The sequence below is a fragment of the Oncorhynchus tshawytscha genome, linkage group LG19 (genome assembly GCF_018296145.1).
Source record: "Oncorhynchus tshawytscha isolate Ot180627B linkage group LG19, Otsh_v2.0, whole genome shotgun sequence".
NCBI lineage: Eukaryota > Metazoa > Chordata > Actinopteri > Salmoniformes > Salmonidae > Oncorhynchus > Oncorhynchus tshawytscha.
Window position 1 is genome coordinate 31353408 of NC_056447.1, and position 17455 is coordinate 31370862.

At 44.1% G+C, this 17455-nt stretch overlaps 1 protein-coding gene across 1 annotated transcript in view; it reads right to left on the reverse strand.

The window, feature by feature from the left end:
- Positions 1–2306: 2306 nt before the first annotated feature.
- Positions 2307–17455, reverse strand: part of LOC112218975 (IQ motif and SEC7 domain-containing protein 3) — a 36956-nt gene continuing 21807 nt past the window's right edge. The window contains exons 7-15 of the mRNA XM_042302020.1: positions 13143–13265; positions 10655–10821; positions 9422–9561; positions 8564–8695; positions 8336–8435; positions 6988–7146; positions 6812–6907; positions 6685–6728; positions 2307–3330 (exon numbers count right to left, since the gene is read on the reverse strand). Coding sequence (XP_042157954.1) covers positions 2869–3330; positions 6685–6728; positions 6812–6907; positions 6988–7146; positions 8336–8435; positions 8564–8695; positions 9422–9561; positions 10655–10821; positions 13143–13265 — 1423 coding nt within the window. The 3' untranslated portion in view covers positions 2307–2868. The remainder of the gene's footprint in view (positions 3331–6684; positions 6729–6811; positions 6908–6987; positions 7147–8335; positions 8436–8563; positions 8696–9421; positions 9562–10654; positions 10822–13142; positions 13266–17455) is intronic.

Below are 17455 nucleotides of genomic sequence, written 5' to 3' on the forward strand. Positions count from 1 at the left end.
AGAGAGAGGGGAAGGAAGAGATGTTACCACAATCAGTAATAATAATCAAACATATGTAATACTCTGACAAATATCTTACTTCGTAAGTCATTCTCTGGTTTAATGCTGTGTGTGTGTGTGTGTGTGTGTGTGTGTGTGTGTGTGTGTGTGTGTATATATATATACTGGTTGTGTATATACATCCCTGTGGGACAAGCAGTCCAGTGAAGAGTAGAACAGGTTAATCATGTGAGAATGGATAAAGAATGGGTATAGATTCACAACGTGAGACTAAATATTCAACAGGACTAATAAGCTAGAATGTTAGAACATGATCAATTAATAAGATTCAACATTAATGTTTTTATGAACTAATCATATGAATGTCATTAATAAGATTAAAAGTTGACAAATAGCAGATCAAATAAGATTGTCGTCAGTACTGGTGTTTACCTGAGTGTGAGGCTTGGACCCATGTAACAAAACCTCAGAGATGATAATAATGGTATTCACACACGCCCGCATACAAGCGCGCGCACACAGACACACACACACACTGTCACTCACTATCACACCCGATACCTTCACATGCACACACACTCCTACACAGATATAGAAGTCAGACACTGTAAACCAGGACTCAGGAAAAACAGTCTTCCCTCCTTGCTGCTCTGACATACTCACTTCTTCAAAAGTAGTTTTAGCATCTCATTATCATCTTAGAACACAAAACACAGAGTGCCAAGGAGGAAAGCTAAAACCCTAGGTGAGAGTTGATGATGTGATGGAGGTGATACAGTTGACGTCGGAAGTTTACATACACTTAGGTTGGAGTCATTAAAACTCGTTTTTCAACCACTCCACAAATCTCTTGTTAACAAACTATAGTTTTGGCAAGTCGGTTAGGACATCTACTTTGTGCATGACACAAGTCATTTTTCCAACAATTGTTTATAGACAGATTATTTCACTTATAATTCACTGTATCACAATTCCAGTGGGTCAGATGTTTACATACACCAAGTTGACTGTGCCTTTAAGCAGCTTGGAAAATTCCAGAAAATGATGTCATGGCTTCGGAAGCTTCTGATAGGCTAATTGACATCATTTGAGTCAGTTGGAGGTGTACCTGTGGATGTATTTCAAGGCCTACCTTCAAACTCAGTGCCTCTTTTCTTGACATCATGGGAAAATCAAAAGAAATCAGCCAAGACCTCAGAAAAACAATTGTAAACCTCCACAAGTCTGGTTCATCCTTGGGAGCAATTTCCAAATGCCTGAAGGTACCACGTTCATCTGTACAAACAATAATATGCAAGTATAAACACCATGGGACCACGCAGCCGTCATACCGCTCAGGAAGGAGATTCATTCTGTCTCCTAGTACTTTGGTGCGAAAAGTGCAAATCAATTCCAGAACAACAGCAAAGGACCTTGTGAAGATGCTGGAGGAAAAGTACAAAAGTTTCTATATTCACAGTAAAACGAGTCCTATATCGACAGAACCTGAATGGCCGCTCAGCAAGGAAGAAGCCACTGCTCCAAAACTGCCATAAAAAAACTGCACATGGGGACAAAGATTATACTTTTTGGAGAAATGTCCTCTGGTCTGATGAAACAAAATAGAACTGTTTGGCCATAATGACCATCGTTATGTTTGGAGGAAAAAGGTGGAAGCTTGCAAGCCGAAGTACACCATCCCAACCGTGGAGCACGGGGGTGGCAGCATCATGTTGTGGGAGTGCTTTGCTGCAGCAGGGACTGGTGCACTTCACAAAATAGATGGCATCATGAGGGAGGAAAAGTATGTGGATATATTGAAGTAACATCTCAAGACATCAGTCAGGAAGTTAAAGCTTGGTCGCAAATGGGTCTTCCAAATGGACAATGACCCCAAGCATACTTCCAAAGTTGTGGCAAAATGGCTTAAGGACAACAAAGTCAAGGTATTGGAGTGGCCATCACAAAGCCCTGACCTCAATCCTATTGAGGGCAGAACTGACAAAGCATGTGCGAGCAAGGAGGCCTACAAACCTGATTCAGTTACACCAGCTCTGTCAGGAGGAATGGGCCAAAATTCACCCAATTTATTGTGGGAAGCTTGTGGAAGGCTACCCAAAACATTTGACCCAAGTTAAACAATTTATAGGCAATGCTGCCAAATACTAATTGAGTGTATGTAAACTTCTGACCCACTGGGAATGTGATGAACAAAATAAAAGCTGAAATAAATAATTCTCTCTACTATAATTCTGACGTTTCACATTCTTAAAATAAAGTGGTGATTCTAACTGACCTAAAACAGGGAATTTGTACTAGGATTGATGTCAGGAATTGTGAAAAACTGAGTTTAAATGTATTTGGCTAAGGTGTATGTTAACTTTCGACTTCAACTGTATGTCTCTATGTCCAGACAGTTCCATTCACTGCGAGGAATTCCTTTTGTTGCATCAGCTGTGTGATATCAGGGCAGGGTTATGATTAGGGGGTGAGAGGGGCATCCTAGAGTGTTCTTTCTAAAGCCAGGTACAGATATAGATATGTACAGATGACACTGTGTCACAAGAGCTGTCAGATTAGAAAATCTATCTTTAGAAATGTTGTCAAAACTACATCATAATCAAAAATACACATTACATCGTTAGATGACTGAATTTATATTGATTTGAAACCTCTCCATTTTCTCCCACTCTATTTCTTGGCTTATTCCCTCTCTCTCAGCTGACTTCCTTACCTCCCTCTTTCTCTTCCTCCCTTCCTCGTCTCACCCTTTCCCTCTCTATCTTTGTCTATGAGTGTTTGTGTTGTGTGTGTTTCTCCCAGTATATCACTGTTTAACAAAAGTTCAGAGGACAGAGGATTAGGTGTGGTAGGATCAGGGGACATATGTCAGACGAGGCTGCGGGAACCACTAGAGTTGCGTCTGCGCAGGGGGTGAGGAAGGGTGTGTGGAAGGGGGTAGGGGGAGTCGGGGGGACAGTACTGGTGGGGGTGGTTGTAGGGGGGAGGAGGGGGAGGCAGAGGGGGCTCAGATCCCTCTCTGATCCGTACTGGTGTGGACATCGCTGATTGGATGAGGCGGTGGTGGGAGGCGGGGCTTCCTTGACTGATGAAGGCTTCCATTCGCCCCTGGCCGCTCTGGTCCACAACAATCACCTTGACGATCTGCTGGCATTGAATGAGGGTGTCTGGGCGGAGTTCTCCAGGGTGGGTGGGGCTAAGCATTGCCAGGGGTGCTGCCAGAGCCAGTTGGGTGGAGTCAGGACTGGTCACATGGTAGGTCTGAAGCAGCCTATCAGGGCTGGCCTGGGTCATGTGGTAGGTCTGCAGCAGCCTATTGTGAATTGACACCTAGTTTAGAAACAGCCAGAGAATGGCATGAGGAGTTACCAGCCTGAACGCAGCCTACAGCAGCCCTCTGGTGGGTTAGACACAATGGCAGCATGCAGGGATCGAACATACACACAATGTCTCCCTAACAAAGATTTTTACATTTACATCATTTAGCAGACACTCTTATCCGCAGCAATTTACAGGAGCATAGGCACATTGACAGATTTTTCACCAAGTCGGCTCGGGGATTAGAATCAGCGACCTTTCGGTTACTGGCCCAACTCTCTTAACCACTATGCTACCTGCTGCCAAGATATATGCAACTCTAAAGGACTGACTAAGAGTTAGGGCTTGGTGGGGAGGTTGGGTTGGAAGCTGCTAGTTCTGTAGAGAGGTCATTTAGAGTGGAGGAACTGGGCTCAATTCAAATCAAATCAAATTGTATTTTTCACATGCGCTGAATACAACCGGTGTACACATTACAGTGAAATGCTTCCTTAGAAAACCTGAACTAACAATGCAGTTTTAAGAAAGTATTTACTAAATAAACTGAAGAAAACTATAAAAAAATTAAATTAAAGAGCAACCATAAAATAACAGTAACAAGGCTATATACAGGGGGTACCGGTACAGAGTCAATGTTCAGGAGCACCGGTTAGTTGAGGTAATTGAGGTAATATGTATGAGAATGGGGGCGTGTTCGGCCCTCCTTTTCCTGTAGTCCACGATCATCTCATTTGACTTGATCACGTTGAGGGAGTGGTTGTTATCCTGGCACCACATTGCCAGGTCTCTGACCTCCTCCCTATAGGCTCATTGTTGTCGGTGATCAGGCATACCACTGTTGTGTTGTTGGCAAACTAAATGATGGTGTTGGAGTTGTGCTTGGCCATGCAGTAATGGGTGAACAGGGAGTACAGAGGGGACTAAGCACGCACCGCTGAGAGGCTCCCGGGTTGAGGATCAGCGTGGCAGATGTGTTGTTCCTTACCCTTACCACCTGGGAGCGGCCCGTCAGGAATTCCAGGATTCAGTTGCAGAGAGGGCTGTTTAATTCCAGGGTCCTTAGCTTAATTATGAGCTTTGAAGGCACTGTTGTGTTGAACTAATGGTGCTCTCATGCATGCTTCAGTGTTGCTGTAGTCAATGAATAGCATTCTCACTTAGGTGTTCCTTTTGTCTATGTGGGAAAGGGCAGTGTGCAGTGCAATAGAGATTGAGTCATCAGTGGATCTGTTGGGGCGATATGCAAATTGGAGTGGGTCTAGGGTGTCTGGGATAATGGTGTTGATGTGAGCCATGACCAGCCATTCAAAGCACTTCATGACTACAGACGTGAGTGCTACAGGGCGGTAGTCATTTAGGCATGTTACCTTGGTGTTCTTTGGCACATGGACTATGATGGTCTGCTTGAAATATGTTGCTATTACAGACTCAGTCAGGGACAAGTTGAAAATGTCAGTAAAGACACTTGCCAGTTGGTCAGTGCATGCTCGGAGTATACATCCTGGTAATCCATTTGGCCCTCCGGCCTTGTGAATGTTGACCTGTTTATCGGTCATACTCACATCGGCTACGGTGAGCTTGATCACACAGTCATCCAGAACAGCTGGTGCTCTCATGCATGCTTCAGTGTTGCTTGCCTTGAAGGCACATAGAAGTAATTTAGCTTGTCTGGTAGTCACTGGGCAGCTCACGGCTGTGCTTCCCTTTGTAGTCCGTAATAGTTTACAAGCCCTGCCACATCCGACGAGCGTTGAAGCCGTTGGAGTAGGATTCGATCTTAGTCCTGTATTGACGCTTTGCCCTCGTCGGAGGGCATAGCAGAATTTCTTATCAGTGTCCGGGTTAGAGTCCCGTTCCTTGAAAGCGGCAGCTTTACCCTTTAGCTCAATGCAAATGTTGCATGTAATCCTTGGCTTCTGGTTGGGGTACTGTATGTACGTACGGTCACTGTGGGGACGACATCATCAATGCACTTATTGATGAAGCCAGTGACTGATGTGGTGAACTCCTCAATGCCATCGGAAGAATCCCAGAACATATTCCAGTCTGTGCTAGTCCTGTAGCTTAGCATCTGCATCATCTGACCACTTCCATATTATGCGTGTCACTGGTACTTCCTGCTTTAGTTTTTGCTTGTAAGCAGGAATCAGGAGGATATATTTATGGTCAGATTTGCCAATTGGAGGGCTAGGGAGTGCTTTGTACACGTCTCTGAGTGTGGAGTAAAGGTGGTCTAGAGTTTTCTCTGGTTGAAAATGTAACATGCTGGTAGAAATGAGGTAAAACAGATTTAAGTTTCCCTGCATTAAAGTCCCGGCCACTAGGAGCGCCACCACTGGATGAGCATTTTCTTGCATTGATTTGTGGTGGTAAATATATGAAATATATAGATGAAAACTATCTTAGTACATAGTGTGGTCTACAGCTGAGATACTCTACCTCAGGCGAGTAAAACCTTGAGACTTCATTAATATTAGACTTTGTGCACCAGCTGTTATTGACAAATAGACACAGACCGCCACCCCTTGTCTATCTGTTCTGTCTTGCCGATGCACGGAAAACCCAGTCAGCTGTATGTTATCCATGTCGTCATTCAACCACAAATGGGTGAAACATAAAATATTACAGTTTTTAATGTCCCGTTGATAGGATAGTCTTGATCCCAGCTCATCCAGTTTATTATCCAATGATCGATTGCACGTTGGCTAATAGGACTGATGTTAGAGGAGGTTACCCACTCGCCGTCAGATTCTTATAAGGCACCCCGACCTATATCTCCATCTCTTCTTAATGCAAATGACAGGGATTTGGGCCTTGTCTGGTGTCTGAAGTAAATCCTTCGCGTCCGACTCGTTACAAGGTGGGTAATCGCTGTTCTGATATCCAGAAGCTCTTTTCAGGTCATAAGACATGGTGGCAGAAACATTATGTACAAAATAAGTTACAAATAATGCAAAAAACCACAACTGGTTAGGAGCCCGGCAGCAAAACGGCAGCAATCTCCTCCAGCGCCATTTTAAAAATCATACACATGCATGCATGCATACACAGACACGCACATCAACCCTGAGTCTGGCCATGGAGATGGTTTTCTAGCAGGGCCAACAGGGCTTAGAAAAGCTTGTGATGGCTGGGAAGCAGATGTTCTGTTAGCAGGAGGCTAATAGCTCACCGTGCATTAGCAGGTGGCTAATAGTTCATTTACTGCCCCCTGTTAGCAGAAAGCTGAAGGTTAAATCTAGCCCTACAGTTGTGGCTGTGTCGCTCTGAGTCACACAGAGCTGGAGGGAGATGACGAGGGTCTCCTTTACTCCTCACCTGTCTGTATCTTTGCTAAAAAAAATACACTGTGTGTATGTGACTCACCTCCACAGTGTTGTTGCTAGTCGTGTCATACGGATCTTTCTGGGCTGAGGGGAGAAACACAGAAGTGACACTCAGAGACACAGAGTGGTGTGTGGTGCTAGTTGCTAACTTAGTGTTTGTTTGTTACCTGTGGGGGATCCTGTGTGTCGACTGAGTGTGCCCATCTGTCCTCCGTTGGTGTGGGGGGTGTGAGTCTGCACCCCCTGTTCTCTCTTCAGCTCCCCTGTAGACAGTGATATGTGACCATATATTACATAAAGTGTGTGTGTGCATGTGCGTGTGTGTGCGTGTGTGTGTGCTCACATTGAATGTGTATCTGCTCCATCTCGTTGACCTCAGTGATGGACTCTCGTAGCTCCTCTGTGAACTTCCTGAGCTCCTCTCCACTGGGGGAGCAGAAACTCACCATCTGCTTCTTCTCTGACGAGAACGGACTCAACATGGTGATGCCATGAGCATAGTCTGGACACACACACACACACACACACACACACACACACACACACACACACACACACACACACACACACACACACACACACACACACACACACACACACACACACACACACACACACACACACACACACACAGTTAGCACACACACACACACACACACACAAGTTAGCTGTGTGAGTAGAATGGTGATGCCACTGATATAGTCTGGACTCTGGACAATGTCACAGCTCATAATTAGCTATGTATGTAGAAGTACAGTGTTATAGTACAGTAGTAGTAGTAGTGGTAGTAGTAGTAGTATTGGACAGGAGTAGTAGTAGTAGTAGTGGTAGTAGTAGTAGTAGTAGTAGTAGTAGTATTGGACAGTAGTAGTAGTAGTAGTAGTAGTATTGGACAGTAGTAGTAGTAGTAGTAGTAGTAGTAGTAGTAGTAGTAGTGGTAGTAGTAGTAGTTGTAGTATTGGACAGTATTCGTAGTAGTAGTAGTAGTGGTAGTAGTAGTAGTGGACAGTAGTAGTAGTAGTAGTATTGGACAGTAGTAGTAGTAGTAGTAGTAGTAGTAGTAGTAGTAGTGGTAGTAGTAGTAGTAGTAGTGGTAGTAGTGGTAGTGGTAGTAGTGGTAGTAGTATTATTGGACCGTATTAGTAGTAGTAGTAGTAGTAGTATTGGACAGTAGTAGTAGTAGTAGTATTGGACAGTAGTAGTAGTAGTAGTAGTAGTAGTAGTAGTAGTAGTAGTAGTAGTAGTAGTAGTAGTAGTAGTGGTAGTGGTGGTAGTGGTAGTAGTGGTAGTAGTAGTATTGGACAGTATTAGTAGTAGTAGTAGTAGTGGTAGTAGTAGTAGTAGTAGTAGTAGTAGTAGTGGTAGTAGTAGTAGTAGTAGTAGTAGTAGTGGTAGTAGTAGTAGTAGTAGTAGTAGTGGTAGTAGTGGTAGTAGTAGTAGTGGTAGTAGTAGTATTGGACAGTATTAGTAGTAGTAGAAGTAGTAGTAGTTGTAGTAGTAGTAGTAGTAGTAGTAGTAGTAGTAGTATTGGACAGTAGTAGTAGTAGTAGTAGTAGTAGTAGTAGTGGTAGTGTTGGTAGTAGTGGTAGTATTGGTAGTAGTAGTGGTAGTAGTAGTAGTGGTAGTAGTGGTAGTAGTAGTAATAGTAGTAGTAGTAGTAGTAGTAGTAGTAGTAATAGTATAGAAATTACATTCGTTACTGAAGAGGTGGAATTGCATGCCCAGTAGACCCATGGCTTTACAGAAGGTGTAGGAGGCAGAAGTCTTCTTCTTGGGACACAGCTTCAGGATCTGTGTGAGGAAATAGCAGAATGAACATAAGCTATACCATCAGTACACATACACATATTGTTACTACACAAAATAACATTACTCGCGCGCGTGTGTATGCGGGTGCGTGCTTGTGTGTGTGTTCTCACAAGTATGAGGTCGTTGAACAGGAACACCTCTCTCTGGGTGTTGGCCAGTTTCTGTTTCAGGGGTTTGTTGAAGTCTGCCACCTCAAACAGACGACAGCAACACACCAGCCTACGGTGGGGCACAGACAGAATCTACAAAGAAACACACACACACACCATGGGCTAAACACACACACACAGCACAGGCTAAACACACACACCATGAGGTTAACACACACACCACAGGCTAAACACACACACCACAGGCTAAACACACACACGATGAGGTTAACACACACACACCACAGGCTAAACACACACACCATGAGGTTAACACACACACACACCATGGGCTAAACACACACAGACCATGGGGTTAACCCACACACACCATGGGGTTAACCCACACACACACCATGGGGTTAACCCACACATACACCATGGGCTAAACACACACAGACCATGGGGTTAACCCACACACACACCATGGACTAAACACACACAGACACCATGGGGTTAACCCACACACACACCATGGGCTAAACACACACACACACCATGGGGTTAACCCACACACACACCATGGGCTAAACACACACACACACCATGGGGTTAACCCACACACACCACGGGGTTAACACATACACACCACGGGGTTAACACACACACACACCATGGGCTTAACACACACACCATGGGGTTAACACACACACACACTCACCACTCTCTCACACACATGCACACACCTCTCCCTCAAACTCTCTTACTCTCTCTCCATCTCTCTTTCAGACACACAACACACACACGCACCACTCTCTCTCTCCCTCTCACTTTCTGTCTAGCTATCTGACACACACACACCCAAACCCACCAACTCACCGTCTTCATGCCCAGTATGGACTGTTCCACACGGCTGACGTAGGTGACGTGGTCTTCGTTGGAGCGTAGCTCTCTCTGCTGGGTCCTCTCATAGATCCCTGTCACCATCTCCCTGGGGATGTCTGCTCCGTCGTCCACTCCTAAGGGAACAGGGACACACACTTTACAGAGGAAATTCACAAAATAAAGTAAAAGCTGAATTTACTCCATCCCTGGTTTAGACTCGTTGCAGGACAGGACAGGATTGCCTGGTAGTTAGTAGCATCCCTATCTGTCAACAGTAGATATGCTGTGGCTCTATCTCACCACTAGAGGGAGACCTTGTGTTGTGTTCCAGTCAGGAGAGAAGCCCCCATTACAAAATCAAATCAAATTGTATTGGTCACATACACATGGTTAGCAGATGTTATTGCGAGTGTAGCGAAATGCTTGTGCTTCTACTTCTGACAGTGCAGCAATACCTAACAAGTAATATCAAACAATTCCACAACAGATACCTAATACACACAAATCTAAATCAAGGAATGGAATAAGAATATATACATATAAACATATGGATGAGCAATGACACAGTGGTGTAGGCAAGATGCAATAGATGGTATAAAATGCAGATATACATATGAGATGAGTAATGCAAGATATGTAAACATTACTAAAAATGCAACTTTAATAATTTATTTAGGAGTTAGGGATGTTCCAGCCCTCAGCCTTCTCTCACTTGTCCCTGGTTTGGTGTGTTCTCTACACTGACCAGCCCTGATCCTGCCACTCTAATGATATGGGCCAGTCCAGATGAAAATGGTCATGTGTTGTATTAAAATATTCAAAGCATCGTGTGTGTGCATCTGTGCAGGTTTGTGTGTCAGTTCTATAAATAACCCCTCCAGTGTCTCAGAAACACTGTCATAAATGTTGCAAGGCTTCTGCAGCTCATTATACTGAGTCACACTCATAAAACACACACACACCGACACCGACACCGACACACACACACACACACACACACACACACACACACACACACACAAAAACACACACACACACACACACACACACACACACACACACACACAAATAACACCATGGGGTTTGTATTATTTAGATTCGTTCTTTTATCAGTAGGCACAGAAATCATACCGAAGGAAGAACTAAACAAAGACACAACTCCCCTAACAAGCTAGGCCCTGTTTGTTGACAACAGACAGATAGACAGACACACAGACACCCAGTCACCTCGTAGGTTGCGTATGAAATCATTGAGGCCCATCTTGCGTTGAGGTTTGATGTTAGGGGAGTACATGTCCGTGTTGAGGAGTACCACAGCAAAAGCCAGGATGAAGATGGTGTCTGGGTTATGGAACTGCTGCACCACCTCAGGATTACACATGCAGTACCTCTGACTGTAGAGGTGGACAGGTAGAGAGATGGAGAGAGAGGTATCTACACATACTCTTTTGTTGCTGAGAATTTTGCAAACCTGTAGTGTATTCAAGGTTTAAAAATGCTTCTAAACTTAGTAATTTCCACTTTAGAATGTCAGACTTGATTTGCCCTAAGAAAAAATGTGTAAACCCCTACAAAGAAATTCCCAAAATTTTAATCCATATAGTAATTCACATTTTCTGTTGTTGCTGGATTATTTTCCTGGCTCAAATGAAGATCCTACATCTGTACAGTACCTCAGACAGGGGGAAGGGGAGCAATGAAAAAGAGAGAGTGAAAGAGAGACAGAGAAAGAGACAGGTCCAATGAAAAAGAGAGAGTGAAAGAGAGACAGAGAAAGAGACAGGTCCAATGAAAAAGAGAGAGTGAAAGAGAGACAGAGAAAGAGACAGGTCCAATGAAAAAGAGAGAGTGAAAGAGAGACAGAGAAAGAGAGACAGAGAAAGAGACAGGTCCAATGAAAAAGAGAGAGAGAAAGAGAGACAGAGAAAGAGACAGGTCCAATGAAAAAGAGAGAGAGAAAGAGAGACAGAGAAAGAGACAGGTCCAATGAAAAAGAGAGAGTGAAAGAGAGACAGAGAAAGAGACAGGTCCAATGAAAAAGAGAGTGAAAGAGAGACAGAGAAAGAGACAGGTCCAATGAAAAAGAGAGAGTGAAAGAGAGACAGAGAAAGAGACAGGTCCAATGAAAAAAGAGAGAAAGAGAGAAAGAGAGACACAGAGAAAGAGAGACAGAGAAAGAGACAGGTCCAATGAAAAAGAGAGAGAGAAAGAGAGACAGAGAAAGAGACAGGTCCAATGAAAAGAGAGAGTGAAAGAGAGACAGAGAAAGAGAGACAGAGAAAGAGACAGGTCCAATGAAAAAGAGAGTGAAAGAGAGACAGAGAAAGAGACAGGTCCAATGAAAAAAGAGAGTGAAAGAGAGACAGAGAAAGAGACAGGTCCAATGAAAAAAAGAGAGAAAGAGAGACAGAGAAAGAGAGACAGAGAAAGAGACAGGTCCAATGAAAAAAAAAGAGAGAGAGAAAGAGAGACAGAGAAAGAGAGACAGAGAAAAAGAGACAGGTCCAAGAGAGACAAAGAGAGAAAGAGAGACAGGTCCAAGAAAGAAAGAGACAGAGAAAGAGAGACAGAGAAAGGGAGACAGAGAAAAGAGAGAGAGAAAGAGAGACAGAGAAAGAGACAGGTCCAATGAAAAAGAGAGAAAAAGAGAGACAGAGAAAGAGAGACAGAGAAAGAGAGACAGAGAAAGAGACAGGTCCAATGAAAAAAAAGAAAGAGAGAGAAAGAGAGACAGAGAAAAGAGAGAGAGAAAGAGAGACAGAGAAAGAGAGACAGAGAAAGAGAGACAGAGAAAGAGAGACAGAGAAAGAGACAGGTCCAATGAGAGAAAGAGAGAGTGAAAGAGAGACAGAGAAAGAGACAGGTCCAATGAAAAAGAGAGAGTGAAAGAGAGACAGAGAAAGAGACAGGTCCAATGAAAAAGAGAGAGTGAAAGAGAGACAGAGAAAGAGACAGGTCCAATGAAAAAGAGACAGAGAAAGAGAGACAGAGAGAGAAAGAGAAAGAGATAAAAAGCTGTTCTGCTGTAATGGTCTCAGAAACAAACAGTTTCTCCATCATTAGCAACTCAACTTCAGACATTAATACTGTTCACTTGTGGGTTCTTACGTCCTGACAAGAGATGTACGGTATAACCCTCCTCCCAAGCATATACACACATACACTTAGTCAGTGTTCAGTTTCCTGAGATTCCTGCTGCACATCAAATACTCTGACACTGGGAATGATCAGTTTGTGTGTGTGTGTGAGTACGTAACAAAGTTATTTCTACGCCAGCTAGTTCTCTTATCTTCACATCTGCATATGAGAGATGCTCACCAGCTGGCACGGAATAATTCCTCCATTAAAATAACTTCTTATGTCACCCTATGTCACCCTAATGACAGATGACATAACATCTGTTACATAACACTCCTGTAACTTCTTGTCTATCTTACTACCCCCTCCCAGATAGGTTGGACTTTGTCCCTACAGCTTAAAACCGTGGTCCTGGAGGCAGGACACTTTAGACCTGGGAGACCACTAGGCAGCTGGAATGTAGCTAGTTACTGATATTGATTGGCTCAGTTGCTGAAGTTTTTAGTAATCAGGTCAGGTGTGGTGCTAGGTTGGACTTGCTGTTTGTGATGCTCCAGAACCAGAGTGTCTGCCCCTGCAGTAACCCTGATATGCTGATCAATCTGAGGGTATGATGTGATTGGTTGATGGGTCTGACCTGAAAGCTTCAATGAGTCTCTCCACCTTCTGGGCCTCTCCCTGGACTCTGATGTGAGCCTGGAACTTCCTCAGAGCCTCGTCCAGCTCCATCCCAGAGAAGTCCATCTCATCGACCACACAGCTAGAGACAGGGGGAGAAGAGGTTAGTTGTGTGTGTCTCTCTCATGTCACCGTTGACATCATTGTTTTGTGTGTTTGTGTCTGAGGGTGAGAGAGGGTGGGTGTACAACTGCTCTTGGCGTTTTTTTCCCCTTTTTCAATCATAGTTTTATTACAGAAGCACTGACCTGGAAAAGCCACACACACACATACAAATTTACTCACACACTTAACAAGTGCTTATACAGTACATATTCCTCCCAAAGGATAAAGGAAAAAAGGAAGAAATAAGAGAAAGGAAGAGAGGGGGAGTAGAGAGAAAAGAAGAGAGGGGGAGTAGAGAGAAAAGAAGAGAGGGGAGTAGAGAGAAAAGAAGAGAAGTAGAGAGAAAAGAAGAGAGGGGAGAGAGAGAAAAGAAAGAGGGGGAGTAGAGAAAAAAGAAGAGAGGGGAGAGAGAGAAAAGAAGAGAGGGGGAGTAGAGAGAAAAGAAGAGAGGGGGAGTAGAGAGAAAAGAAGAGAGGGGAGTAGAGAGAAAAGAAGAAGAGAGAGAAGAGAGGGGAGTAAAGAAAAGAAGAGAGGGGGAGTAGAGAGAGAAAAGAAGAGAGGGTAGAGAGAAAAGAAGAGAGGGGAGTAGAGAGAAAAGAAGAAAAGAGAGAAAAGAAAGCTAGAGAGAAAAGAAAGAGGGGAGAGAGAGAAAAGAAGAGAGGGGGAGTAGAGAGAAAAGAAGACATTAAGAGAAAAGAAGAGAGGGGGGAGTAGAGAGAAAAGAAGAGAGGGGAGTAGAGAGAAAAGAAGAGAGGGGGAGTAGAGAGCAAAAGAAGACACTTTGTCAGTGAGAAAAGAAGAGAGGGGAGTAGAGAGAAAATCAAGATAGGGGAGTAGAGAGAAAAGAAGAGATCAGAGAGAAAAGAAGAAAAAAGAAGAGAGGGGAGTAGAGAGAAAAGAAGAGGGGAGTAGAGAGAAAAAAGAGAGGGAGTAGAGAGAAAAAAAAAGAGAGGGGAGTAGAGAGAAAGAGAAAAGAGCTGAGAGAAAAGAAGAGAGGGGAATAAGAGAAAAGAAGAGAGGGGAGTAGAGAGAAAAGAAGAGAGGGGAGTAAGAGAAAAGAGAGAGGGGAGTAGAGAGAAAAGAAGAGAGGGGGAGTAGAGAGAGTAAGAGAGTAAAGAAAAGAGAGGGGAGTCCCAGAGAGAAAAGAAGAGGGGGAGTAGAGAGAAAAGTCCTGGGGGAGTAGAGAGAAAAGAAGAAAGAGAAAAGAAGAGGGGACTAGAGAGAAAAGAAGAGAAGAGGGGAGTTAGAGATAAAGAAGAGAGGGGGAGTAGAGAGAAAAAAGTAAGAGGTCAGGAAGAGAGAGAAAAGAAGAAAAGAGGGGGAGTTAGAGAGAAAAGAAGAGAGTGTAGAGCAGAAAAGAAGAGGGGAGTAGAGAGAAAAGAAGAGAGGGGGAGTGAGAGAGAAAAGAAGAGAGCCTGGAACTCCTCAGAGCCTCGTCCAGCTCCATCCCAGAGAGAAAAGCTAGAGACAGGGGAAGAGTTAGGGGAGTTGAGAGAAAAGAAGAGAAGGGGGAGTAGAGAGAAAAGAAGAGAGGGGGTAGGAGAAAAGAAGAGAGAGGGGGCTAGAGAGAAAAGTTTTTTTAGAGAGAAAAAAGAGAGGGAGAGAGAGAAAAGAAGAGACTGAAGAAAAGTAGAGAGAAAAGAAGAGGAGAGAAAAGAAGAGGGGGAGAAAGAAAAGAAGAGAGAGAGGAAGAGAGGGTAGAGAGAAAAGAACATATTCCTCCCAGAAGAAGAGAGAAAAGGATAAAGAGAAAAGAAAAGAAGGGGGGAGAGAGAAAAGAAGAGAGGGGGAGTAGAGAGAAAAGAAGAGAGGGGGAGGGAAAAAAGAAAAGAGAGAGGGGGAAGAGAGAAGAAGAGAGGGGAGAGAAAAGAAGAAGAGAAAAGAAGAGAGGGGGAGTAGAGAGAAAAGAAGAGAGGGGGAGAAAAGAAGAGAAAAGAAAAGAAGAGAGGGGGAGTAGAGAGAAAAGAAGAGAGGGGGAGTAGAGAGAAAAGAAGAGAGGGGGAGAGAGAAAAGAAGAGAGGGGAGTAGAGAGAAAAGAAGAGGGGAGAGGGAAAAGAAGAGAGAGTAGAGAAAAGAGAGGGGGAGTAGAGAGAAAAGAAGAGAGGGGGAGTAGAGAGAAAAGAAGAGGGGAGTAGAGAGAAAAGAAGAGAGGGGGAGTAGAGAGAAAAGAAGAGGGGGAGTAGAGAGAAAAGAAGAGAAGAGAGAGGGGAGTAGAGAGAAAAAAGAGAGAGGGGAGTAGAGAGAAAAGAAAGAAGAAGAGAAAAGAAGAGAGGGGGGGAGAGAGAGAAAAGAAGAGAAAAGAGAGGGGGAGTAGAGAGAAAAGAAGAGAGGGGGAGGGGAGAAGAGAGAAAAGAAGAGAGGGGAGTAGAGAGAAAAGAAGAGAGGGGGAGTAGAGAGAAAAGAAGAGAGAGAAAAGAAAAGAGAGGGGGAGTAGAGAGAAAAGAAGAGAGAGGGGAAAAGAAAGAGAGAAAAGAAGAGAGGGGGGAGTAGAGAGAAAAGAAGAGAAAAGAAAAGAAGAGAAGGGGAGAGAGAGAGAGAAAAGAAGAGAGGGGAGTAGAGAGAAAATAAGAGAGGGGGGAGTAAAGAAGAGAAAAGAAGAGAGGGAGTAGAGAGAAAAGAAGAGAAGAGGAGAGGGGGGAGTAGAGAGAAAAGAAGAGAGAGGAGAAAAAAAAAGAGAGGGGGAGTAGAGAGAAAGAAGAAGGGAGTAGAGAGAAAAGAAGAGGGGAGTAGAGAAAAGAGAGAAAAGAAGAGAAAAGAAGAGAGAGGGGGAGAGAGAGAAAAGAAGAGAGGGGGAGTAGAGAGAAAAAAGAAGAGAGGGGAGTAAAGAGAAAAGAAGAGAAGAGGAGAGAGGGGGAGTAGAGAGAAAAGAAGAGAAAAGAAAAAGAGAGGGGGAGAAGAGAAAAGAAGAGAGGGGGAGAGAGAAAAGAGAGGGGAGTAGAGAGAAAAGAAGAGAGGGGGAGTAAAGAGAAAAAAGAAGAGGGGGGAGTAGAGAAAAAAAGAAAGAAGAGAGACAGGGGAGTAGAGAGAAAAGAAGAGAAGGGGAGAGAGGGGGAGAAGAGAGAAAAGAAGAGAGGAGGGGGAGAGAGAGAAAAGAAGAGAGGGGGAGAGAGAGAAAAGAGAGAGAGAAGAGAAAAGAGTAGAGAGAAAAGAAGAGAAAAAGAAGAGAGGGGGAGTAGAGAGAAAAGAAGAGAAAGAAGAGAGGGGGAGTAGAGAGAAAAGAAGAGAGAAAAGAAGAGAGGGGAGTAGAGAGAAAAGAGAGAGAAAGAAGAGAGGGGGAGAAGAGAAAAGAAGAAAGGGGGGGAGAAAAGAGAGAAAAGAAGAGAGGGGGAGAGAAAAGAGAGAAAAAGAAGAGAGGGGAGAGAGAGAAAAGAAGAGAGGGGGAGTAGAGAGAAAAGAAGAGAGGGGGAGTAGAGAGAAAAGAAGAGAGGGGGAGTAGAGAGAAAAAAAGAGAGGGGGAGAGAGAAAAGAAGAGAGGGGAGTAGAGAGAAAAGAAGAGAAGAGGAGAGAGAGAAGAAAGAGAGAGTAGAGAAAAGAAGAGAAGAGGAGAGAGGGGAGTAGAGAGAAAAAAGAGGGAGGGGGAGAGAGAGAAAAAAGAAGAGGGGGAGAGAAGAAAAGAAGAGAGGGGAGTAGAGAGAGAAAAGAAGAGAAGAGGGGAGGGGGAGAGAGAGAAAAGAAGAGAGGGGGAGAGAGAGAAAAGAAGAGAAGAGGAGAGAGGGGGAGTAGAGAGAAAAGAAGAGAAGAAGAGAGGGGGAGTAGAGAGAAAAGAAGAGAAGAGGAGAGAGGGGGAGTAGAGAGAAAAGAAGAGAGGGGGAGAGAGAGAAAAGAAGAGAGGGGGAGTAGAGAGAAAAGAAGAGAGGGGGAGTAGAGAGAAAAGAAGAGAAGAGGAGAGAGGGGGAGTAGAGAGAAAAGAAGAGAGGGGGAGTAGAGAGAAAAGAAGAGAGGAAGAGTAGAGAGAAAAGAAGAGAGGGGGAGTAGAGAGAAAAGAAGAGAAGAGGAGGGAGTAGAGAGAAAAGAAGGGGAGAAGAAAAGAAGAGGGGAGTAGAGAGAAAAGAAGAGAGGGGAGTAGAGAGAAAAGAAGAGAGGGGAGTAGAGAGAAAATAAAGAATGGAGAGAGAGGGGGAGAAAAGAAGAGAGAAAGAGAAAAAGAGGGGAGTAGAGAGAAAAGAA